This window comes from Knufia obscura (genome assembly GCF_036327395.1).
Source record: "Knufia obscura strain CCFEE 5817 isolate CBS 148926 chromosome Unknown scaffold_7, whole genome shotgun sequence".
In the NCBI taxonomy this organism is placed as follows: Eukaryota; Fungi; Ascomycota; class Eurotiomycetes; order Chaetothyriales; family Trichomeriaceae; genus Knufia; species Knufia obscura.
In genome coordinates this window covers 1,402,498-1,427,377 of record NW_027042693.1, presented here as the reverse complement: position 1 = coordinate 1,427,377, position 24,880 = coordinate 1,402,498, and the positions used below count along the sequence as shown (strand labels likewise).

The window sequence follows — 24,880 nt, the reverse complement described above, 5'->3', positions numbered from 1 at the left end:
CGCTGAAGAAGATCAATGACCTTTTCACCTCGCCCGTACTCATGCCTTCTTGATCTGTTGCGCAGCCGGGGTCCTTCCCTGCGGTATCAAAGTCTGAACTCTATCAAGCAGCCTCTGCATCTGCGCCGGTCCATAGCTCCCATTGTTGTTCAACATTCTGGCAGCATTCTGCATGAAAGGATACCTCTGCTTCTCGACCTCGCCGTAATCACCCTTCACACTCGTCTGGACCAAGTAGCCCTTGTCAGATGATTTATCGGACATCGAGGTGAAAGCAGGATCCTTGACGATTTGGAATCTCGGCGTCTCGTGCTTATGTAGAGTGCCTTCTTCGGACTCCAGCTTCGTCTTGGCTGACATCTCAGCGGCGATCTTCAGGACTTGTTGCTTTTCTTCCTCAGACTCAAAGCGGGTGAGATTGCCCTTGAGATAGTGCTCAGCTATCTGTTCTGGACCTTGATAGCCATGTGGAAGACGGCGGGCGAGCCATTCGATCTTCTGGATGACCGATTCTGTCATGCCAGATGTAGTCATGGCTGTGTTTGGCCAGTCGGCTCTGAGAGCCTCCAGTGTCATATTGGTAGGATTATATGGTACAGGCTCGGTTGGGTTTGGTGGGCGGTCAACATATTTCGTAATGTATTCATCCATCTGCTGCTCAACGGCTGCAGAGTCATGCTCGTCGTCCTCTCCTTCTCTTGTTGCTCTACGCCGTCTTCGGTCTGTTTGCGGGCCTTGGGGTCTTCGTGATTGGCCTCGTCCTCCTGGGCCTGTTCTGCCGGTCGTACCGCTCGGTGATCGAGTCCGCTGCAGGACTCCTCCTTGCTGTCCTCCAACGCGACGCAAGAGCTGACCTGAGCCGCCTGAGCTGCGGAAGCCACCAGAGCCGGATTGAGGGGCTGTACGACGCAATAGCTGTCCACCCTGACTGCTCTGTCGAGGCTGACTGCTTTGTCCACCCTCGGTACCATATCCGCCTCGACTGCCCTGTCCGCCCTGACCACCTTGCGGAGGGGCCGTTCGCCGTAGTACTGGAGCAGGAGCAGCACCAGTGTCTGTAGTTCGACGAACAAGCGGCCGCTGGGGTGGGTTGTCACCCTCGGTCGGACCTGACGTCCTGCGCACCAGAGGTCTTTGCGCCGGTGCGGGAGATCGAGCTTGACTGTTCCCAGCCATTGCGTCCGCCATCGACCTTCCTGCTCTTGCAACGCCAGAGTCGGTCGAGTCATCTGTAGAATGAAACGTCAGCTTCGACAATGAACCTGCTTTCAGCGGACATACCTTCTGCTAAAAGTGACCTTGACGTAGACAAGCTCCTGAGAGCCACTGTAGGGTGCCGACGGACAGCATTTCTGCTCCCAAGCGTCAGTCGGACGCATCGAGCGCACATACCCTCCATGCTGAGAGAAGCACGGGCTAATCGGACGATGCGACGATTGATTTGTTGATGCTGAGCTCGATTGCAGAGAAAGCGCATCAGGACTTTGTAAACGAGACGGGCGGAGCCTCGCGAGGCTAGCAGACTTCGAAACCGTGACCGTAGGTAGTAACCACCACCTCAAACAAAAGCATGCTTTCTAGACTTGGATTCATATTACCACTAATACACCTCAGGCCCCTGGAAATCTAGGACCTTGCCCGATCATCTTCCACAACACCCTCCTGCAGTGTGTTCCCTTGAACTCCCTCCACAGCCACAACCACAACTACAGCCTTCTACCCAGAAACACATCCCTTCCACCTCCGCACCATCAAGTCAAACTCCATCCCAACAATGACCACCCACGCCGCCCCCTCCCGCGACGCCCCAACCTCCTCCACAGACCTCGAAGCAGGCCGCAACCTCTCAATCGGCGAATTCACCCACGACCCAACCCTAAACCTCTCCGAAGCCCGCATCATCCTCGACAAGTCCCTCGAAGCCCGCAAAAAGCGCCTCCTAGAACAAAATCCCAACGCCACCGAACACGAGCGCAACAACGCCATAAAAGACACCGATACCTTATTCAAGACGCGCGAGTATCTGGACTTATTCGCGGTGTTCAAGCAGATGCAGGATGCGGAGGATGCGGAGCGGGTGATTAATTCTTATGCGGGCGGGATGGAGAGGTTCGAGAGGAGTCAGCTGGGGAGTTTGGTGCCGAGTTGTGCGGATGAGGCGAAGGCGTTGATTCCGAGTTTGGAGAGGAAGGTGGAGGTTGGGGAGGTGAATGAGGAGGATTTGGATGGTTTGTGTAAGGAGTTGACGAGGATTAAGAAGCATACGCAGTTGGGGGGGTAGTTGGATGGGGCGGTGGTGGATGGGAATGGTTTATTCAATAATGGAGGCCTGAGGTGGCTACGATGATGGATGAGCATGTGTCCGCCGTGGCAGAATACTCGACTACGACTTGCGACAGTGTGATCTTGTACAAGCATAGATTGGAGATCAAGGGACATCTGACAACGACAGCCAAGGGCCTGAGTATCTTGGTATGCCGGATACACCCAGGCAAGCAAGGTCTTTTTGACGATCAATGGTCAGAACACCGAGTCCGGGCAAGTATGTCAAAATGCGGAAACAGAAATTACGAAATTTAGGCTGGGGCAGTGCTGTGTGAATGACAGAAATTGTGGTCACGGTTCAAAGGTGGCTGGACAATGAAGGAATCAAGACGAGCAGTATGAGCTGCTTTGCATGGCTTTGAGATTTGGCACATTATGATACCCACAGGCATAGATTGACGAGACTGCTCCTCATGGGGCACAATGAAAATTGCATGATTTTACGAAGAAGCATGTTGACCATACTGTAGTCTGTGATGGAGAGAAAGAAGCACAGGTTATCTAAGACGTTAACCAGCAACAACGTGAATGCAGTACAAGAGGGAGAGCGCGAAAGATATACAAGAAGAATTTGATAGTTGTCATTGTGGCTCAGATGGTGATCTTGACTGGGGGGTCAAGAACGGTAGCAACTACCTATGTATCCATACAGCCCACTGCAAGGATATGCTCACTTCGAGCAATTGAGAACCCTTCCTTGAAAGCACACTTCATGTAGAATTTTTATCGCTACCATATGTAAAGCGAGGCAGCGTCGTGAAACACTGTGGCTGTATAAACCCAGCCCAGAATCGAACAAAGGAAAAGTAAGCGCCGACCGAACAAGACCTTTGTTTCCCTAACACAGTTCCTGAACACCATGCTGAATCGAATGTGAGAATGATTGATCATGAGGACGAGAAGAAAACACCGTTGGTAATCTCGGCGGAAGAGAACAACGAGGACGCTTGAAGCCTCCCTCCATTAACCAGTCATATGAACATCAGCGGGAACATCACCCGAGTGAACAGGTGACTGCTCGGCCTCCTTCTGCTCCTTTGGTTCGAGATCCCCTTGGTCAGGAGTGAAGCCCATCGTGTAAGAAGTACGAACCACTGCCCGTACACAGCGGTTAGTATTATCCTTGAGCTCCTCAATTCTTGCCTTCAGACGATCGCAGTACTCTCCCCGTCGAAAGAAACGGTTCTCTAGCTTGTCAAACTCTTCCTTCTTGTCGGTGAGGGTGGCTGATGTCTTGATCAGATCTTTAACGGCTTCGTTGTGCGCAGTGACTGCTTTGTCGGCACGCTCCTTGGATTCTCTGGCGCTGGCCTCTTGCTTTTGGAGTTTCTCCTCAAGTTCTTGGATGCGCTTTTGGCGGACGTCACACATGGCCTTTAGGATGGAGTTTTCTCTGGAGTAGGCGGCAGGGGCGTGTCGTGCTAGGCATGCAAGGTCGAATTTCCCAAGCTCTTCGGCTTCTAGCTCTATACTTTCGACCACAGACTTGAGCTCGGCCACTTCGGCTTCGAGTCGGGAGTTCTCGTTGCGCACGTAGTCGTTGAGAAATGGTGCTAGACTTTCTGGACTGATTCTTGCAACTTCTGTAATGTCGATCTCGGCTGAAGCAATGATAGATTTGAGCTTGGATAGCTCGGCTTTGAGCTGAGCTATCTCGGAATCTTGCTCTTGCCGATAGTGTTGAGTCGATCAGATGTGTTTTGAAGTTGAACAGATTCGTTCTCGACTGACAGAGTAGAGAACTTGAGGTCAAGGTTAGAACCTTGAGACTTCTCTTTGAGACTTTCACATTCTTGTTCAGCGATGGCCAGGAGCCCTGGTGGGAACCCGAGACGTCTAGCCTTCTCCATGGGGTCATCTTTGTACGAGATCTGTGTGACAAATGGGCTAACGGCTTTGTGCCAGGCATCTTGCTTGAGCACAAGTAGGACCGAGAGAGAAGCGGAGCGACCATTGCCGAGAATGTCAGCTGCCAAATTTGCCTTAATCGGCGTGTTGATATCGAACAGCTTCGTGGTCATCCTCACACCAGTAGGGTCAGTATAGTAGAAGACGATGCCGAGAATGTTGTCAGTCGATAATGTGAAGCCCGCAGCTTCGAAAGACTTGTCAATCGTTGTTTTGATAGCGCGGATGACGAGGCTCAGATGTAGAGGTTTGTCCTTGGATAGGTAGAAGGCGGCATGCAGAAACTTCGGACCACCTTCGACTCGGAGGTCTTGCTTGCCATCTTGCAGGTCGGCTCTGTTCGCAATTGCGAGGAATTGTTTGAAGATGACAAGTTGTTGCTCCATGACGAGATGCGACAGATTCTAGTCACCGCCGCTCGAACTTAGATCTCTAGAGAGAATATCGAGGTATCAGAGAAGACGGGCTGGATTCAGAGAGGTGGTCGTTGAGAGGACTTGCAGATTCCTGCAAGGAGTAGTTGCGCGCTCAATGCTTGGGAAAAGAAGTAGTGCTTGCGCGAGCAGGGTGTGATGTTGTGAAATACTTTGTACCTGATACAGGCAGTGCTCAAACAGACACTTTCACGGACCATCAACTCCAATAGAGCCTCTGTCACTCCTAGCTCGCCACCAATCACTGTGAGCGGACGGGTATCAACACTCCCACCTGCACAGCCGCTTCAAAGCTGGTGACAAGTCAGTATAAAGCTGCGTCAGCTGCAACTTTTCTTCGTTCTCCTCTTCTTCCTGTTTCTCTACCTCTCTTGTACTCGGATCCAGAACTTCGAAGCAAAGCTTCTGTCTCTAATGCTGCTCGAAGCCCATATATTAACTTTCCAAACCCTCTCAATCAATGCAGGCAAGATTGCGCTACTGGGTGAGTGGCTCAACCAAGACCAAAAATCTTGCTGGCTGACTGACGACGTCTGAAACAGACCTTTTTCGTGCAACTTGCCTCCGGTACTTGTGGTTGCGACACAGGAACAATATACCACAACCTCGGCCTCGATCGAGTCGAATTGGAATTATGTTACTAACAACCAGCTGCGCCAAACTCACCTCGAAGAATAGTATATACACTTTTGAGAAGGAACCGATCGTCGAAGGTGCACAAGCTTGGTTTCATCCAGCGCGTGGTCCCAAATATTTGGTCCGTCCTATTGAGCCTGGCCTCCTTACCCTACAAAGGCCCGCAAGTTCTCCGTTGGGGAATCGAGACGTGTTTTGAGCCCAACTTGAGACACTGTCAGGTTGGCGAAGGCACAGTCTCGTGGTTCGCAACTTCCGTGTAGGTCAATTCGAGGCGGTGTAACCTTCAGGTGGGATTGGGAGCTTTTCATGCGATGCTTGCTCGCGCCTTCGACGTATCGGTACCTGTCTCGCCATATCCACAACATCATGCGTCAAAGAGAGATTCAAGCTTGGATGATGTCCAGCATACGGTTCCAAATATTCGTGGCGTCCTGTCGAGCCTGGCCTCCGTACCTACTCAGATCCCGCAAGTTCTATACCAAGAATCGAGACGTGCTTTGAGTTCACTCGAACGCCCATCGAGTTGGCGAAGGCACATTCTCGTGGTTCGTTTTTTCCGTTTAGGTCAATTAGAGGCGGTGCCATACCTTCAGGTGGGATTGCAGGCTTTTCGTGCGATGCTTGAATACTCTCTTTGATGGCAGATGTTGCAGACAAGCCCTCATTGAGTCATCGAGTAGTTTTGCTCACCTGTTGTCTTCGAGGGAGGTGTGGCGCAGTTGTAAAGGATGGATCTGGAGTCAAGGTATCTATATATGAGCGTCCTCAGGACGAAGAAAACAGTTCACGGTGCCTACATCGACTAGGCGCCGTACCGCTTACCTCGATAGTCACTGTGATCAAGCTGCTTTCATGCAGCCAAAATTTTGCTTTTTCAGCTGCTGATCGGCTTCATGCTGGCGACAACGGAAGAAGCACCTTCGGCTTGGTCATCAGAAAACATGTCCATGCGACTTGGCACTTGTATTGTTTGCGAACCTCGCCTAAGGAAATATTCAAGTCGCGGCTATGATATATGGCAAAGGAGGATAGATTGAGATTGAGCGCAGTTGCGGAAGAGCACAAGACGAGCACGATGGTCGTCGCTTCAAACTTGCTGGAGCACGTGGGGCTAGTCTCTTTTTGTGCATCGTGGCATCTGCCGCCTTTGTTCTTGACCTGGAAGACTATTTCTGCAACAGAGTCAGGGCATCAACAAGATGGGATGAGACGGATATACGTACGTACTTTGCTTCAGCCACGTTTCTAGTGACTCGTGCCAGAGGCCGAGAACTGCGTCGCCGTGTATCAATCAGTACGAGGCAAGTAGAAAAAAGATCATTTGAAAAAGGCGTAAGCATTGTCTACTGATGCGATGAACAATATCTCATTCACCAAGTCGTGCAGTGTGCTAATGTCATAACTCATGCTTGTAATGCTCCTCGCTTCCAGTTTCATCTGCATCTTCGTTCTCGTCTTCCTGTTCGCCTACTTCCCCCAGCTGCTTGCCTTTCTTCTTAGCATCTACCACCCCTCGTAGCGATAGCTGGCCGTTAGCATCGCCAAGTCGCTCGATCTTCCAATCACTGTCACCAGCAAGCTTCTGCATTTCCTTCTGAAAGGCAGCAACCTCTTCTGGGTTCAGCTCGAGCTTCTTCAGCTGCGCCATGGAGAGAGCCTGGATCTGACCATCTTTCTGTATGACAACAATCTCGGCTTGCTCTTCGGGGGTCATGACTATCTTGCCTCGCTCAATCTTCTTGCCATCACCTCCAACCAGCTTTTTGCCGCCTAGTTCGATTCTGCCAACCATGATGCGCTTCTGCTGGTTGTCCTCAATCTGTGGAGCATCTATGTTTCCTGGTCGCCATTCTTCAGCTTCCTCCTCGGTGAGAATGAGTTCACAGTTTATCTTGTGCAGATGGGCCTCCTTGGGTGGCTGAAAGACGACGTCGTTGCAGAGACGTGAGGTATAGACAACCATCTGGTAAGCACAGGTGGCTGTTTCTTTGATCCAACCAATGCGATCAGGGGTGCCTGGACTGCAATGGTACTGTACTTCGATCTTCCTCGGCTTGCCGGTCAAATCGCAGGGTGTGCCACCTTCCAGCTTCTGGACGAGAAACGTGGTCTCGGATTGTGTTTGTAGGTCGCCGGTTTTGGGTTGCGGAGAACCTTCGACTGCAGGCTGCTTCATTACCGAATCGTAGGAGCCAAGGACATAGCTAGGGGTATTCGGGTCTTCTGGTGGGGGCCACTGACGACCTTGAGGCGAGAGAGCAACAGCATGGTATTGCTTCACATAAGAATTGTAGCAAAACATGTATGACCACCAGCCAGTAGTGTAGTAGAGGCACTGCTGGCCCTCCATGTCCTTAAGCAGCTGCCAACCACGGTCCGCAGCAGCTACCAGGTCGTGCTCCGTTTGAGGACTGGCATTCTCTTCTGTTTCATTTGTGCTTAGCACGACTTGGGGCACTGCGCAAATATAGGGCCTGCCGTTGCCCACAATATACTGATATTCGAATAGGAATCCATTATCGTCGTGGGAAGGAGGGGCATCAAGTTTCGCTATCGCATCGTCGCGCAGTACATACGAGTCTGAGAAGGAGACATCGTACTGTGGAAATGCAAAGATGTCGTCCTTGACATCGAATTTGCGCTCGCTAGCCTGGCATAGTTGCAGCACAGATAGTAGAACGGCGGCCAGTATCATGGCTGACTGCCGAACAGCTAAACATTGCAATATGTTGCCGCGTAAGGAATTGGTGCACTCATACATCTCATCAGAGCATTTAAGAAACGAACGCGCTTCGTGTCTCGCTGGCAGGCGCAACTGTGGCTACAACGTCATACTAGTAGAGTTCCGGCGGCCGGTCTGCTAAAATGAATTAGCTCGAGCCGGCGATTACAAGCACATCTGTGCACGTTTTGGGGACGCTGCATCCCTATTCCTTGAAACCTGGAAGTGCCAGTCGTTGAGTACAGTACGGTAACAGCTGCAACGTGCATGTGCGCTGCTCATTGCATCTCCCTCCGACTAAGAAACATCCTTCTCCCGTACGGCAGTCCAGAAGTCGTCGCGTCGTTCTTTCTGGTCGTTGTCGATTCCGGAGTCGTCTTCGAAGGGAACAGACAACAGAAGTCCTGGGAATCTTTGAAGCGCACGCAGCAGCAACACCCACCCTTCACGGGCCAATTTAATCCAGGCTCATTTCACGGCTCGTGTGGCTTCGTCTCGGTACAGGAACCGTCACGAGCTGCCCTGCCACAACTGCAACCAAGCTACCGCAACACTTTTTGTCGTGGATGGCAGTAGCATTATCATTACCTTGAATGAGGCGTCGTCGTACTCAATAATTCGCGACCACCAAGATGGGGTTCCTATCCATATGTACCGCTCTTTACGATTACCAGCCTCAGTCCGACGGGGAGCTCGAGCTCAAGGAAGGGGACATACTATACATCCTTGAGAAGAGTGCCGAAGACGATTGGTGGAAGGCAAAGAAGAGAGCGGCAGGCGAGGACGAAGATGAACCAGAAGGCTTGATTCCGAACAACTATGTCGAGGATGCGCAGGCAATTCACACCGCAAAGGCACTCTACGATTACACCCGTCAGACGGAAGAGGAGGTCTCGTTCACTGAGGATGCTGTCATACACGTCTACGATACCTCGGATCCCGACTGGACCTTGGTTGCCGTCGATGGCGACTATGGCTTCGCTCCAGCCAACTATATCGAGGTGAATACCACTTCCGCCGTTCCTCAATCTCCAGCTATCGCAAGTCCTCGGGCCACGAGTTATGCAGCTCCGTCAGCTCCCGAACCACAACAGCAGCCTTCCCCGCCTGCTTCGCCCATCCACGATCGTGACAGTGCACAGGCCAGGCTTGCAGGCATCATGGGGGGCGTTGCGCCTGCTTCACCTCCTGCTACACGTCAGGTCATTTCTCCTCCTCTGCCACCGAGGCAACCCACACCAGAGCCGGCCGATGAGCAGCAACCTCCCCCGAAGCCTGCAAGACCCGTGTCTCAAACCGTTCCTGCTATTTCAACCACCCCATCCATATCGTACCAGGAAGATGACAGTCCCGGCATACAACCATCGCCAGCCTTCCGAGGTATGAGCAACTCCTCTCCGGATCCTCTGCGATCGCCGGGTGGTTATCATCTCTACAACATCAGCGAAATGGTATCTGCGATGGGAAAAAGGAAGAAAATGCCCATCACCTTAGGCTTGAATATTGCGACTGGAACTATTATGCTGTCTCCAGAGAAGTCGCGCGATGGTCCCACGCAGGAATGGAGCGCAGATAAGCTTGAGCATTACTCAATAGAAGGCAAACACGTCTTTCTTGAGCTCAACCGGCCTAGCAAGAGCTTGGACCTCCATGCTGGTGCCAAAGATACAGCAAAAGAAATCGTAGCTGGGCTCGGCGACATTGCAGGTGCTCATCGCGCTGTAGGCCTGCAGGACGTCATCAAAGCGGCTGCCGGAGGAGGTCAAAAGAAGGGTGTCGTATCGTATGACTTCATGGCACAAGGTGATGACGAAGTAACGGTTGCTGAAGGCGATGAAGTTGTAGTCCTGGATGATACTAAATCCGAAGAGTGGTGGAACGTAAGAAGATTAAAGAATGGTAAAGAGGGCGTTGTGCCCAGCAGCTACATTGAAATCATCGGACTCATCGCGGTCGAACCTCCTAGCCGCTCAGGACTCAATGCAGGGCTGTCCCCTGTTGAGCAAAATCGGAAAGAGGAAGAACGGCTCGCCAAAGAGGCTGCACGAGCCGATCGTGCTCGGCGGGCGGCGGAAGAGGCTCGTGCTCAGCGAGAGGTGTCCTTGCCAGAACGCGGCAGCAGTCTCGGTGAAGAAGACCGCCGTTCCTCCAAGAAGGACAAACGTTCAAGTAAGTCGGATGGAAAACCACGGTCGAAGCCTGATCAAAGCAAAATCCGCACCTGGACGGACCACTCCGGTTCATTCAAGGTCGACGCACAGTTTTTGGGTGTTGCAGATGGCAAAATTCATCTTCATAAAGTCAATGGCGTTAAAATCGCTGTACCTGCGGCGAAAATGTCCCAGGTCGACCTTGATTATGTTGAAAAGGTAACCAACGAGCCAATTGACGATAATATTCCTGTAGCTGATCTCATCAAGATGAAGCGGAGAAACCAAGAGGCGAGCCGTGCAGGTGCCTCAATAGACAGATCGAGGTCACCAGCGCAGCAAAACAAGCCTCCTGACTACGACTGGTTCGATTTCTTCCTGACTGCTGGAGTCGGGCCACACCAGTGTGAACGCTATGCACAGGCGATGGTGAAAGATTCCATGGACGAAAGCGTCCTGCCCGATATCAGTATGGAGAACTTGAGGACGTTGGGCCTGAAAGAAGGCGACGCTATAAAAGTTATGAAGCATCTTGACCAGAGGCTCGGAAGGAACCGAGCCAATGGCGATGTGGGCAGCGGTCCACCTGGGGGACTATTCACAAATCCTGACGGCACATTGAAGAAGAACACTGGACGCGAGCGACCAGATGCAAACAGGGCAGGCACGGACAAAGTTGATGCTACCACGTTCCAGCCTGAAGGCTCGAAAGCGCCTGGCGATGCACAACAGACACCACTAGCAAGTGCACCTCCAAGAGAGGTCAAAGACGGGTTTGACGATGATGCATGGACGCCAAAGCCTGCTGCCCGAGCAGTGACTCCCAGCGCACCTGCGCCAGCACCTGCACCCGCTGCGAAACCTTCCGCGAATATGCAAGACCTCGCATTACTCACGCCGCTGGAGCCCACACCGGCTCCTCAAAGGCCCGCGTCCCAACCTCAAGCGCCCCAGATTGCCCAGTCTCCGCCACCTGCGCCACAGCAGCAGCAGCCGACAGGAGCAACTCCAGGCCTCTTCCAAGAGGTAGCGAACCAGGTTGGGCAGCCTCAATCCAACCCCCGACAAAGACCGCAGCCACCACAACAGAGTTATGCCGGGCTGTTGTCTCCGCCTCCACGACCAACGTCGGCCCCTCAGAATGCGCAACAGAACCAATTCGGTCTGCAACCACTTCAAGCACAGTTGACAGGGGTATCAAGCAATACTCATCCTGCACCTGCTGGACAGAGTTTGGACGAGCTTACGGCGCAACGAATGCAACAGTTTCTGCGGCCTCAGCAAACAGGGTTCATGCAACCTGCCATGCAGATGCAGAACGGATTTCAGCCGCAGCCTACGGGCTTCCAGCAACCGCAATTTAGCCAGATGCCACAGCCATATCTTAACGGGAACGCTGCTGGGAGTCCTTTTGCCGACCCTCGCTCGCTTATGCAGCCACAACCTACGGGCTTCAACAACTTCCAGCAACAACCCCAGCAGACCGGCATCAACTCGATGTTACCGCCAGCGCTGACGCCTCAAAGAACTGGATTCCCTAATGCACAACCACATATGCAACAGAACGGCATCAACCAATTCCAGCCACAACAGACTGGTTTCCAACCTCAGGGACTACACCCTCAACCTACTGGCTTTCAATCTCCCTTCCAAGCACAACAGACTGGCATCCAACAACCATTGCAGTCGCAACCCACCAGCTTCGGTCACACCAATGGCTTCGGCAACAGCGGCTTTCCTCCTGTTCCTCCGATCCCTCAATCCACCACGCCTGCGCCTCTTGTACCACAAAAAACTGGTCCTGCTCCTGACATCAAGTTCGGTGTCAATCCCGCCGCAAAGCGATTGGTGCCACAGCCGACAGGTAGAGCTGATTTGTCAAAAGCTAGTAAGTACTTGTTCCAGATTGCTCGTACCATCGAATACTGACGATGCCTTAGCACCACAGAATCCGTTCGGTTTTTAGGCTGCTAAGGAATGAATCTGCTTGGCCTGCAACTGAACTACCATGGTCATGGCTGTGTTGTCCTTTAAAATCCCTATATTGTCCTCGTAGATACCTTCACGACCTAAATCTTACAGAAGCTCTATCCTATTCATCGTCCCACCTCGTCATCAATTTCCTCACAAGCATAGCGACGGCGGAAGAGGATCAGTGTCAAGCGTCATGGTTGTTTGGCAAGTGGCACATATTTAAAGTAGTCTATAATCTTTCATTGGAGAGGTCTCGCACCCACTATTTTACTGACGCGTATCTGCTGCCTTCACGGCAGGGGCGTTGGGGCGCTTCGGTACATTGTGTAGAGGCATCGAGGAGAGATGGTGTCAGAATGGAGCTCGATCCAAACTCCATTTCTGCTATGCCCTTCCATATCTTCGCGAAGCACACATCAGCTCTGTTGATAGTACCTTGAATGCTGGGCCAGTACCTGTAGTATGTAGTTTGTGACTATGCCGCAATTTAGCCGGTCCAATGACGAATTGTGTGGCAGAATGGACCTAGTGCAGTGAGCCACTGCCCGCAGCCCGCAAAACATATTCATTGTGTAGATATCCGCTTGCACAATCAAAGAAATGCTATGTTAACCATTCGCAGTGAGGTCAGAAGGACGACGAACACTCGTGACCAATTCTCCATCCCAGCCTGGCAGAACTAAATGTTCTCAGAATGACCCAATAGTGGAAGCACGTGCTTCCATATTACAAGTCCTCGCAAATGCGGTGACTAAACAGCCTACCCAGTGTTCCTAGAACTAAGACAAGTCGCTGGGTGAGGAACACTGGCATTACTTAATGGAAGAACAGGTAGGTCGCTCCTGCTTGTAAGTATGCTGTCCGGCATACACGCATTCCAGTCCTCCCTTAGCTTGCCTCTAACAACACATGTCGTGCGTGCAGATAGTCTCAGCGATTCAGATCGCCTGGGATCCAAAAGCCGCCCAACATCTCAAGCTTCCCGCCTTCGACTTTGTCAATAAACTGCGACAGGAACCTCAAGCCTGGCAACCATGCCTCTCAATCTTCACCAACCTCCCGAGACACACGGAAGTCGTTCGAGTCTTCAGTTTGGAGATTGTGAACAATGCCATACGTGCCGGCGTTGTAGACCCACAAGGCCTGAGTCTGGTCAAAGAGCAGTTGATGACATACTTGCAACGTGAATACACGCCACAGTCTAGCAGCTCGAGCTCGGCACCTGACAGTTCGACCATCGAGAACAAAATTGCACAGACCATTACCTACCTCTTCTGTGCACTCTACGATTCTGCCTGGCCTACCTTCTTCGACGACCTCCTTCACTTGACCACGACATCCACTGGGCAAAGAGACAACCTCATCGGTACTGCCTTTTACTTGAGAGTGGTCAACTCGATACATGACGAGGTAGGAGATCAGCTGCAAGCCAGGTCAAGGGAAGAGCAGGATAGAGCAAATACCTTAAAAGACTTGATTCGAGCCAGGGACGTAACCAAGATCGCTCAGTCGTGGCAAGAGATACTTGGACAATGGAGGATAAGCAATGGCACAATTGGCGACCTGACCATGAAGGCTGTCGGCAAATGGGTCAGCTGGATCGACATATCCTTGGTAGTCAACCAGCAGATGCTTCAGCTCATCTCACAACAAGTTGAACAAGCAAAGGTCCAGGACCTTTCGTCTGACGAGGAGAAGGCAAGAGACTCTGCTATTGACGCTTTCACCGAGATTGTCAGCAAGAAGATGCCGTCTGCCGATAAGATTAACATGATTGATTTCATGGGCCTGCAAAGCATTGTCGAGAAGGTTTCCGCATGGCCTATTCTGAGTGATCAGAAGAAGTCCCATTACGACGTCGACTTGGCAGAAAATGTGGCTAGACTAGTGAACGCCGTTATGCTCGATACCGTGCGAGCGCTTGAAAACGAGCAACAATCGACTGATACCTGGCGAAAAGCTGAGCAGATGTTGAGATCCTTCCTACCACATTTGTTGCGATACTTCTCTGATGAGTACGATGATGTTTGCACGCATGCTCTACAGGGTATGACTGATGTCTTGACCTTTCTACGTCGTGCTTTTCAGGGCGTTGAGTTTGTATCACAGCGGGCGAGCATTCTTTGGCCGATTCTGAAAGCAATATTCCTAAAGTCTCGAGTCGACGAGTATGCCGATATTGATGGCGAATATGATGGCGAAAATACGGAAGAAGCGGAATTTCTGGAGCTACGTAAACGACTCAGCAATCTGCAACAGTCCATTGCTGCGGCAGACGAGCAGTTGTACATCGATGCTGTATCAGAGCTTGTCAATGATACCTTCGAGAAACTACAGAGCTCGGGTCAATCACTAGACTGGAGAGATCTTGACCTGGCATTGCACGAGATGTATCTGCTTGGCGATCTGGCTGTCAAAAGTGGTGGACTCTATCAGAAGAACAAGCCAAACTCTCCTTCAGCTGAGCGACTTGTACGCATGATGCTGCTTATGGTCACATCCAACACAGGTGCATATCCTGTACCAGGCATCCAAATCCAATACATGGAGATTTGTGTCAGATATGCGAGCTTCTTCGAGAAACACACAGAGTACGTGCAGCCGGTACTTCAGAACTTTCTGCAACTGGCTCACAGCGGCAACCTACGGGTCCGGTTGCGGTCGTGGTATCTACTGCAGAGATTCGTGAAGTCGCAGCGTCATAATGTCGGACCGGTTGCGGACGCAGTCGTGCCAAATCTGCAAGACCTCCTTGTGATTAGGGCCGAACTGCCAAAAAGCAATGAAGATGAAGACTCTGATGAGGAGACCACTGATAGTACCTTTACCAGCCAACTCTATCTCTTCGAAACAGTCGGCTGCATTATAAGTACGAGCAATGTTCCAGCTGAGAAGCAGATCCAATATGCTCAGATTGTCATGCAGCCAATTTTCACAGACGTGCAGAACAACCTCAACATTGCCAAGGCCAACAAACAAGCTTGTCTTCAAGTCCATCACGATATTATGGCGCTCGGTAATGTCGCGCGTGGATATTTCGATATGCAAACGGCGAGCGCAAATCAGCAAGCTGCTGCCAACATTCCAGCAGCGATCAGAGAGGCTTTCGCGCAGGTGTCAGAGGTGACACTTGTTGCTCTTGAGACGCTCAGAGCTTCCTTCGACATTCGAACGGCAGCACGATTCACATTCTCTCGCTTGCTCGGTATGGTTGGGCAACAGATGTTGCAGCAACTCCCTAGATGGGTCGAAGGACTGTTGACAGAGACTTCTTCTCGAGACGAGATGGCACAACTGCTTCGACTTCTCGATCAAGTCACTTTTGGCTTCAAGACTGAGGTTTTCAACTTCTTGGATACTTTATTTGGAGGTCTGTTACAGCGGGTATGGTCAGGGATCTCAGCATCGACTACCGGCACAGACGATGAGGTCCAGTTGGCCGAGCTGAAGAGGGAATACCTTAACTTCCTGCTTGTCGTGCTCGGTAATGGACTAGGTGGCATTCTTGTTAGCACCACAAACCAACCACATTTTGAAACGGTCATCGAATCAATCGAGCATTTCACCAAAGATATCAGCGACCCAACGACAGCTAAAATGGCTTTCCAGCTCCTGGCTCGGATGTGCATGGTCTGGGGTGGCCAAGATGCTGTGCCTGGCCAAGTACCAGCAGAAATGACGCAACCTGGGCAGCAAGAGCTTCCAGGCTTTAAGCAGTTCATGACCACTCGCTTCTCGCCCCTCTGTTGGGCAATGCCGAGCAACCCAAACTTTAATCCGAAAGATGGGCAGTCCAGACAAGTGCTGATGGAGGCGGCGGGCCTACAGAAGATAATCTACGCCAAGAACGGACAGGACTATATCACTTACTTAAGAGACACTGAGTTGCCTGGTCTGGGCCTGCAAGGGCCGATGTTAGAGGAGTTCTTTGTGCATCTCACGACATTGGATGTGAAGGCGTGGAAGAGCTGGTTTGCGAAGTTCGTGAGCTCAGGCGGAGCTGCGTGAGTACGGGACGCTCGAAACGTATGAGGTGCAAGAATACGGATATGAACAGGAGCACGTGTTTACCTCGGAGGCATAGGTGGTTGAGCGTGATTGCACATATTGAGTCATTTCAGCATTGCATGGAGAAGAGGCATAGGAGGAATTATACCCAAACCAAAAGATACCATGGCCAAAAGGAGATGTATAGAGAAATGCGAAATACTATCGCGATCACCCTGCGAAATAACCAAAGAAGTAATGGTCCAACATGCTGTTGATGATGCTCATATAGTAGATGAACGTACCGTGCTCAATGAGCCCCTAGCCCCTCCTTTAACTGGCCAGCAAACAAACAAAACAAGCAAGCAAGAGTGCCTGAATGCCTGAATTCCTCGATCACCCGTTAGAGCCGCTGTGCTTCACATTGCGATCTACAACTTACTTCCTTCCAGCACCAAGCCACGGCTAGACGATACTTGACAACCACAACGTATACGCAGTCAGTACTGCGACAAATACCATGCTCCGCCGCCTCCCCACAGCCCTCACCATCTCCCCTGAAGACATCCAAGCCTACGAGGAAGCACTCAACCGCCGCCTCGCATACGCGCACTACAAGAAGACGGGTGAGGATCCAGAGGGTCTGTTCACGGGCTCAGAGGCCGGGCAAGAAAGGAGGGAGGAGAGGGAGGAGAATAAACCTGTGGATCCGAATGACGAGTTGAAGCCGTTGCCGGGGGATAAGGCGCGGATTGTGAGGGGGAGGGAGGAACGGATTATGGGTGTGCCGGGGGCTGGGGCGGGGAGCAGGGGGTGAATTGAAGGACATGAGAAATATGGAAGATGAGCGAATACAGCCGGGCAGGGAGACGCAACCAATGTCTGCTACCGGGAAGACAGGACGAAGCGAAGATGAGAATGGGGTCCACACGTTTGGATATCTAGATGAGGTTTGGAGACAGCAGACCCGTGTTGGATATGAGAAAAATTCGAGGAGCATTTGGTAGGCGTCGCTAGCTGAGTGACACTCGGGCATATATCTGTCTGCCTTGAGACTCCAGAGAACTGGCCTGGACCTGCTGAACATGTCGGCATATTTGTGCACTGACGCGTGCCGAGATTCACTATCTCGACACTTCTTGGTCGTTTGGGATATGCTCGCGGATGACTCAAGCTTGGCGGCTATCTCCTGGATGAGTTGGTACGGTCATTCGCACCGGTGTGTCCCAGAGCATCAAGACCTCGGCCACTCATGACATGTTCTAGATGCTCGATTTCAGCTGGAACCTTTCTACCCTGTCGCTGTTTATCCACCCAGGCTCTTCATCCGATGTCCTTCGAGCAAGGACGCCCTGACACAGTACCAAGAGGTATCGTTGAAGGTTCATTCCAAGGAGTGGGGCACAGCACGTGCAGTGGTAATCAGACTCAGCCTGGTCGGTACGAGGACCTCGTTCCGGAAAGGCAGTCCACAATGGCGCAGACTACAGTACTTCAGATTGGATCCTGCCGATAAACATCTCAGCAGATCTAAGTGGAAACGGAGCAGACTATTTGTCGAAGCAACAGCAACTTTTCCTCCCACGAGTGAGGCGGACGTCATCTCCTACTCATACCACTCGACCGCATGTCTCCTACCCTGAATGATATGTGTGGCATCACAGGTTGGACCGACTGACCCGTTTTGCTATGGGTATACCTAAGCTCTCATGCGCCAAGCCCGTCCAACGGTGGATTTGATGCAGTTACTTCCACTATTGTACAACACAACAACACTTCAAGGCGCATTGTCGGACTCATTTCAGCTGGACTGGGAACATTCTGCAGAGGGTGAGCTCGCTTGGGCGACGCCGAGGGGTACCTTGAGGCCCAATCATGGGTGAACACATCATGAGTATGAACCAAGATCTGAACATAAATACTGGGACGTTCCTGCTCTCTGGAACCTAGATCGACAAGACAGTTTGTATACCAAGAAATACGCCAGATATTGGGAGCGCAGAGTCACAAGGCCTTCCAAGTCTGTCACTTCCATCATCTACACCACACTTACCTTCCCAAGAAGTTTGCTTCACAAACCCGTCATCAACAGCCTCGCAACGGCCACCCAACTCACCACAATGTCCGACCGCGTCTCCGTCGACGAACGCATCCACCCAGGCCACGCCATCACCTCCCCCTCGAGCGAATACACCCTAATATTCCAAGAAGACAGCAATCTAGTCCTCTACCGCAACAACGACGACGGGCAAGAAGCCATTTGGGCCTCCAACACCATGCACGGCGAAGACGAAAGCTCAGAGAACAAGTCTCTGATTCTGCAGGGTGATGGGAACTTCGTGCTGTATGGTGCTGAGGGGGAGACGCTGTGGGCAAGTGGAAGCGGTTATGAGGGTGTGGGCTCGCCGTTTGTGGTTGTGCAGGATGATGGGAATGTGTGTTTGTATGATGATGAGGTTGAGGGGCGTCACTGGGAGACGGGGACGGCGCAGTAAGGGTGCGTTGGTAGTGTATAGAGTGCGGCACCGTGTGTCGATGCTTTCGCAAGCTGGCTTACCTAAGCCCTGTCATCTCTTCGCTAGGAGGGTCTCATATAGCACCTTCTGGAACAGGCTCTGACGCGCCCAGTGCTTGCCACAGTTGGTTTCGTTTAGGGAAATGGCAGTGCTTGTCCATCACGGGTATCGTTCAGAGTTCTGTCGACGTCTAAAGCCATAGATCTTGGTGTCTACGATAGCTACGCCACCGGAAGATCTTGGAAACCATCGCACATTCATTGTGGTCATACACGTTGCGGAAGCTCCTGTTGCTGCTCGTCATATAGCTTTGCTGATCACTCTGTGGCTGTCCTTCCCATCAACGCCTATGCCTGGCTCGCAACGTCGGTGCCTGTTCCGACATGACTGAGATTTTGATATATGTTTTAATCCTCAATTCATCCTTCGCAATCGACCATAGGGCATGGAAAATAGAGGTTCCCGTTCGATCACCTGTACTCAAGCCATGCGCCGACAGATTAGTAGTTGGGTCGGTGACGACCAGCGAATCCCTGCTGTTGATTGTTTTTGTCGTTTTGCTGACCTCGCTGTCTATGCGAACACGATGTTGTGAAGATGTGCCTCGTTTTTGCAAAAAAGGCAGGCGCGACCCAGGATGATCGGTCGTTCCTGCTAGGTTTGTTTTTGGTTTGTAATTCTTCCCAAGGAAGTCGTGAGTGCCAAGAGATATGGGGTATGGCGTGCCCACCTGCGCCTGCGCGATTACTTTAAATGCACAGCTGAATGTCTTTTGTACGAAGAAGTAGCCATGGAGTCCAATCAAATGCTCACGAGTAGAATCACCTCTTGTTCGAACATGAGATGTGGCATCTCTGAAGGATTTCCAAACAATGTTGATACGCCGCCATATCCTCGCAAACCTGCTAAGACAAGCACTCGCACTTTATCCAGATATCCTAGAGCATAGTAGACCTTGTGTGAACGAGCTGTCAAGAGCTTAAGCACCATGCGGGAAGCTTAGGTTGAATCGACAGAACGAGGTCAACGCGACGAATCATGCAGCTGTTATCGCAGGCCGAACTCTGAACCCGGTGTCCTACACACACATATCACAGCTTCAAGCAGCATCCAGGTCTCTTTCACGCACACGCGAAGTCGGGCTTGAGCTGAACAGCCCTCGCCAAATTTACGCGAGTTGAGAGCACAGTTGATGGTTTCCCAATACTGACCAGCATTGTAAGAATTTCGAGTGGCTTGAGAGTCTTGTCGCTGAACTGCAGGCGCATCAGCAATGCTCGAGCCCAATCAGGCTCAATAGCCAGTCCGTTCAGCTCATTTAGCTGACACTTTATACACAGTTGTGTGTTTCTGGTAGCTAGAGGCTTCGACAATGCTTGCCGTTGATCACCAAAGTCACCATACAAGTCATGTGGGCGAACATCGTCTGCATTACGGGCGTATCAGGCTGAGCTGCGTAGCACAGACTGTGGCTGACTCTATATTCTGGCAGTGGTAATAGGGTACACACACCACTTCCTGGCTGGCTGAAAGCTTACAACCACTGGTTACTTTTTCGCCGAAGGATGAAGTCTACACAACTGTGTGATGTGGTCTCCAGGCGATTTGTTCGACAAGGGTAGTATTCTTCTGGGGCAAGTTTGCACAGCTGTGCAGAGGATCGACTATATAGGGGGACTCCTCCGTGAGTCTCGATGTTCGGGATGCTAATTCACCTCAACTACTCAACCAGCATCCAAGTCGCTTACTGATCCATCAATCAATCTAGCGAGTCTCTCGGTTCGTTCAAAGCCTTCTCTAGCACAGCCAGATGACTGACCCGTACACAGATTCACGCAATCTTCAAGAATGTCTCGAACAATTTCAGACACCGTCACTGTCGGTAAACTAACCTACATCTTTGTCAATCAACCCGAGACAACATATATCGAGTTCTACCGTTTCAAAGAACCCGAGTCTGCCATCCGAGGCAAGGTCGGCATTAATGGCAAGCCTACAGAGGTTCACGGTGGCGCCATTGCGGTCACCGAGTACGGCGGTGGCTTGCGCCTCTATTATCTCGTCGATGGCATTAGAGTCAGGGAACTATGTCTTGACCATGCGGCTATGGAGGAAACCGACCCGGCCAAAGCGTGGTATCGTGATATTCAAGTTATCCCCTCCCGCGTGTAAATTGGACAAATCCGATGCAAAGGCGCTACTCCCTCACCTCAACATATTACTATGGTTGCACCACGTATTATTGTTTTTGCAAGGAGTAACGATTACTGTGTGTGCACGAGATGATGATTCTTCATCATAATGAAGCTTCGATATAGGCTAAACCACGCTAATCGTGGTGTAATAACTTAACAATTGCACTGCACACCCGTCAGACTGCCCCCTCTGCCCCTACCCTCTACTGGTGCCCCACGGGCATGCTGTGCGCTGTATAATAAGCCTTCTAGTAGCCTTTACCAACGCATAACCTCATATCACAGCCTTTACAGTAGTCCCTCGTGTTACTAGTATAGGTTTAGCGAGCGTTATTAGTGATTTCGGATAAGCCTTAGCGCTAGCGTTATACCTTCGCTTAATAACCTATTTATTAGTAATACTTACGATTCTTTAATTAAACGGGTATATAAGGTTCCGCCTAGTTATAAAGCAGCCCCTTAATAAGTTACTTAAGGAACGCTTCCCTCTTATAGTGGTTTACCCGCTTATAAAGTAGGTTCGTTATCTAGATCTTATATATATTAATAACGTAGATATTAATAAGAAAAGAGAGGAATTTCTTTATCTATTTAGGCTAGCTCGATCGGTCTATACTTACTATTAATTATAGTTAATTATTATTATTTATCGCGCCTATAAAAGTGTTATAGTCTACTACTATTAATAGCTACTAAGTCTTAACCTTATTATAGCTATAAAGAGTGTTTTAAGTCGGGTATTAAAGCTTATAATTACGTAAAACTTATATAGTATTAGTAGGCTTATATATAATAGTAATTATAGTAATAACTTTACCGTTTATATTATCCTTCTAGGTAATTACGAGGACTAACTTATTAATAATATAGCTTATTAGAGTATTAAGTACTAGTACCTTCGGAAATTTATACTTTATACCCTATATAATCGGTAGAACGCTATTACGAACTATATTAGTTAAGCCGTTCGACGGCTGAACGCAAGAGATATAGAGAAGATCTTACGAGGAAGCCTAGTACGTAAAGGATAAGGAACCTATTACGTAACTTCCTAGAAAGGTAATAACTAGTTATATAGGTAATTAGTAAGGACGATACTAATTAACTATTAAATTAACTAAGACTTCCTATTTAGGACTATAGGAGTAAGTATATAGATTACAACTCTCTTTTAGTATAGTTTATAGTTTCGTAGTTAACCTAAGTTATACTAGAATCCTACCTATATATAACTTAACCTTATATTAAATACTTACTAGCCTAATATTCTACTTAGTTTACTTAAGTAGAACTATAGAGGTTCTACTTATACTATTACTAGTTACGTAAAAATACCGGCCTTATAATATTTTAACTACTATACTTATTAAATACGATAGCCTATAAATATAGGTAGCCCTATTAAGTTTACTTAAAGAGAGCCTAGTAGTAAACTATAATTACTAATAGAAATAATAAATAGCTTTTAATTATTAAATATATTATTACTAAGAATATCTTTAATAAAATTAAATAGTAGGTCTAACGCCTCTATTACTAACCTTACGTTATTAGAAACTAAGAACGGTAAATTAAAGATTAAGGAACCTAAACTCTTTAAAGAGGATTCTATAAGCTTTAAAAGCTTTAAATAGTAGGTTAGAGTATACTTTTAATTTTTAAACCTTTAGGAATAAGAGGATAAGGTCTTATAGGTTATAAATTACTTATGAGATAAGGCTTAAAAGTAGCTTAAGCTGTATTTAAATAACCTCTTAAACTACCTTAATAAGAATAATTAAAAGCTATAAACTAACGAGCTCTTCGGAAACGTTAGTATATTCCTTAAGGATATAAAGAAATTATATAGTAGCGTTAATAAGCTTAAAAAGACTAAACGATAAATATATAGCCTTAAATAAACTAAAGCTATTACTACTTATACTACTAAGTTTTAGTAGATTACTAAATAACTAAAATAAAACGAATTCGTACTATTAGCTAAGTACTATTTCGGACTTAAGGACTTTATTAAAGATAAGATTTTAAAACGTAAGAATAAACCTAACGGGATTAATAGGCTTATTAAGGTCGCTATAAAGATCGACTTCCGCGCCTAAAAAAGGAAAATAGAGAAGTCGCGAAATATAAGGTACTCTAAAAGGAGGTTTATAAGTAAAGAGAATAATAAGTAATCCTATTAACGGGACCCTAACGCTATAGATTAGTAGGTTAATTGGGTAATTAAGTTTAATAAATAACTAAAAAAGAAGAAAATATTCGCGCTATAATAGAAAAAGTTATACTAAAGAAAAGCACTATAACGGATATATAATAGAAGCGATACCGTAATAGCGAATACCTCTAGTATATAAAGAAAGAATATTATATATAAGAGTATTAAAGTTTAAGGAAATAAGCTAATATAACCGAGAAATAATCTATATAAGAGAAAACCTTTAAAAGAGATAGGAATACCTTACTTAATAAGTAAAACGAGGAACTTAATATAAATAATATATAATACCCGAAGTATAAGTATATATTATAGATAGTATATTATAACGATAATTACTATATATATTAATCCGAGAAAGATAGATTAGAATAGTATCTAAAAAAACCTAGAAAGGCTAAAATACTTATACGATAAGCGAATATATACTAAGTACTAGTTCCTATAAATAAAGACCTAAAAATAGTTATAGTTAACGCCTAACGAACGATTATTAAAATATAGTATTAACGATAAATTTAAATAGAGAAGAATAGCGCGTTCTATAACGCTATCGCTTATTATCTTAATAGAGAACGATAATCGATTCTAGTATATATAGTATAATAGTACGAGTTTAATAATTAAGAACTTAAGAAATACTCCTTTAGTAAGGATAAAGTTAATAAAATAATTAATAAATATACGGAGTATATAGAGAAATTAGCTAAGGAAGTGTTATAAGCTCTAAATTACCTAAGGTATAATAAAGGTAGCTCTAGAATAGGTAGTATAGTTAGCTATTATAGTAAGTGTTATAGGATACGAATATAGAATAGTATAAATAAACTTCTACTAAACTAAGTTAAACTTAGATTTAAGATTAATTATAAAAGTTAAAAGAGTATCTAACTAATTATAAAATAACTTCGTATATATATTTATAATACGTAATATTAAAATACTAGTAATATTATAATATAGCTATATTCCTAATATCGCTATTTCCTAATTAGGTTTAGCTCCTCTATACGGCCTTTACGGTATATTGTATCTTACCTATACTAAAGCGCGTATTCCTATAGTTATTAGCCTAATAGCCCTAGGCTATATACGGTGCGTTATAGGAAGTTAAATAATAAGCTAATTAGTTAAGAAAATAAAACTCTTTATAAACGTCTACGATTTTATAAAATAATAACTAGGTTATTATCTAAACTAATTAATAAGTATATATAGGTTATATAATATTTAAAAAAAAGAATACTAGGGGTATATCGTTTTAACAAATTATAAATAAGGGTTTATATACTAAAGGTACCTTATAAGTAAACCTATAACTATATTAAGTTAGATATCTAAGGAGAAGCCGCGGTATAGTAAAGACTTAATAATAGGAAAATAGTAGCTTAATATTTACTTATAGAATTACGAATATTATTATATACAAGAAAGAGACCGAGGCTAGCTATAATATCGGAATATCCTAAGTTAGAATATTCCTTTATAAAAGTAGAGACTTCGAACGAAGAGAAGAACGTAATTACTATAATTATAAAATAACGTAATAACAAAATAGTAATCCGAACTAATTAATAATTTTAGAATTAGTATAAGAATCTAAACTATAAGTAAGAGGCTTAGTACTAATATAGATATTTTAATCCTAATAGCCTAGAGAAAAAGGAATATATTAAGAGTATATAGAGTATCTATTACTTTAAGAACTATAAGAAGGTAACGAATACTTCTAGTCTCTATATATACTAAATATATATAATATAGAATAAATAAACTATACTATTATTCTACTTTAAATATCTACTACGCTAGGAT

General features: G+C 47.7%; 8 protein-coding genes across 8 annotated transcripts; 5 read left to right on the top strand and 3 right to left on the bottom strand.

Annotated features, from left to right (window-relative positions):
• Positions 1–39: 39 nt before the first annotated feature.
• On the bottom strand, positions 40–1,176 carry PMZ80_006719 (uncharacterized protein; the record flags this gene model as incomplete). Its single annotated transcript, XM_064875130.1, has 1 exon — positions 40–1,176. The coding sequence occupies one exon, from the start codon at positions 1,174–1,176 to the stop codon at positions 40–42; it is 1,137 nt and encodes a 378-aa protein (XP_064729530.1).
• A 598-nt stretch (positions 1,177–1,774) lies between these two features.
• On the top strand, positions 1,775–2,281 carry RPB4 (RNA polymerase B; the record flags this gene model as incomplete). The annotated part of the gene is made up of 1 exon (XM_064875129.1): positions 1,775–2,281. One exon carries the CDS (start codon positions 1,775–1,777, stop codon positions 2,279–2,281), a length of 507 nt encoding a protein of 168 aa, XP_064729529.1.
• A 1,007-nt stretch (positions 2,282–3,288) lies between these two features.
• PMZ80_006717 (uncharacterized protein) lies at positions 3,289–4,619 on the bottom strand (the record flags this gene model as incomplete). The annotated part of the gene is made up of 2 exons (XM_064875128.1): positions 3,289–3,990; positions 4,038–4,619. The coding sequence occupies 2 exons, from the start codon at positions 4,617–4,619 to the stop codon at positions 3,289–3,291; spliced, it is 1,284 nt and encodes a 427-aa protein (XP_064729528.1).
• A 2,083-nt stretch (positions 4,620–6,702) lies between these two features.
• YOS9 (Protein OS-9) lies at positions 6,703–8,001 on the bottom strand (the record flags this gene model as incomplete). Its single annotated transcript, XM_064875127.1, has 1 exon — positions 6,703–8,001. One exon carries the CDS (start codon positions 7,999–8,001, stop codon positions 6,703–6,705), a length of 1,299 nt encoding a protein of 432 aa, XP_064729527.1.
• Positions 8,002–8,660: 659 nt separating this feature from the next.
• SLA1 (cytoskeletal protein binding protein) lies at positions 8,661–12,144 on the top strand (the record flags this gene model as incomplete). The annotated part of the gene is made up of 2 exons (XM_064875126.1): positions 8,661–12,066; positions 12,119–12,144. The coding sequence occupies 2 exons, from the start codon at positions 8,661–8,663 to the stop codon at positions 12,142–12,144; spliced, it is 3,432 nt and encodes a 1,143-aa protein (XP_064729526.1).
• Positions 12,145–13,061: 917 nt separating this feature from the next.
• LOS1 (pre-tRNA nuclear export protein) lies at positions 13,062–16,956 on the top strand (the record flags this gene model as incomplete). The annotated part of the gene is made up of 2 exons (XM_064875125.1): positions 13,062–16,156; positions 16,644–16,956. The coding sequence occupies 2 exons, from the start codon at positions 13,062–13,064 to the stop codon at positions 16,954–16,956; spliced, it is 3,408 nt and encodes a 1,135-aa protein (XP_064729525.1).
• Positions 16,957–18,259: 1,303 nt separating this feature from the next.
• PMZ80_006713 (uncharacterized protein) lies at positions 18,260–18,634 on the top strand (the record flags this gene model as incomplete). The annotated part of the gene is made up of 1 exon (XM_064875124.1): positions 18,260–18,634. One exon carries the CDS (start codon positions 18,260–18,262, stop codon positions 18,632–18,634), a length of 375 nt encoding a protein of 124 aa, XP_064729524.1.
• Positions 18,635–20,064: 1,430 nt separating this feature from the next.
• PMZ80_006712 (uncharacterized protein) lies at positions 20,065–20,827 on the top strand (the record flags this gene model as incomplete). Its single annotated transcript, XM_064875123.1, has 3 exons — positions 20,065–20,079; positions 20,424–20,434; positions 20,485–20,827. 3 exons carry the CDS (start codon positions 20,065–20,067, stop codon positions 20,825–20,827), a joined length of 369 nt encoding a protein of 122 aa, XP_064729523.1.
• Positions 20,828–24,880: the final 4,053 nt, after the last annotated feature.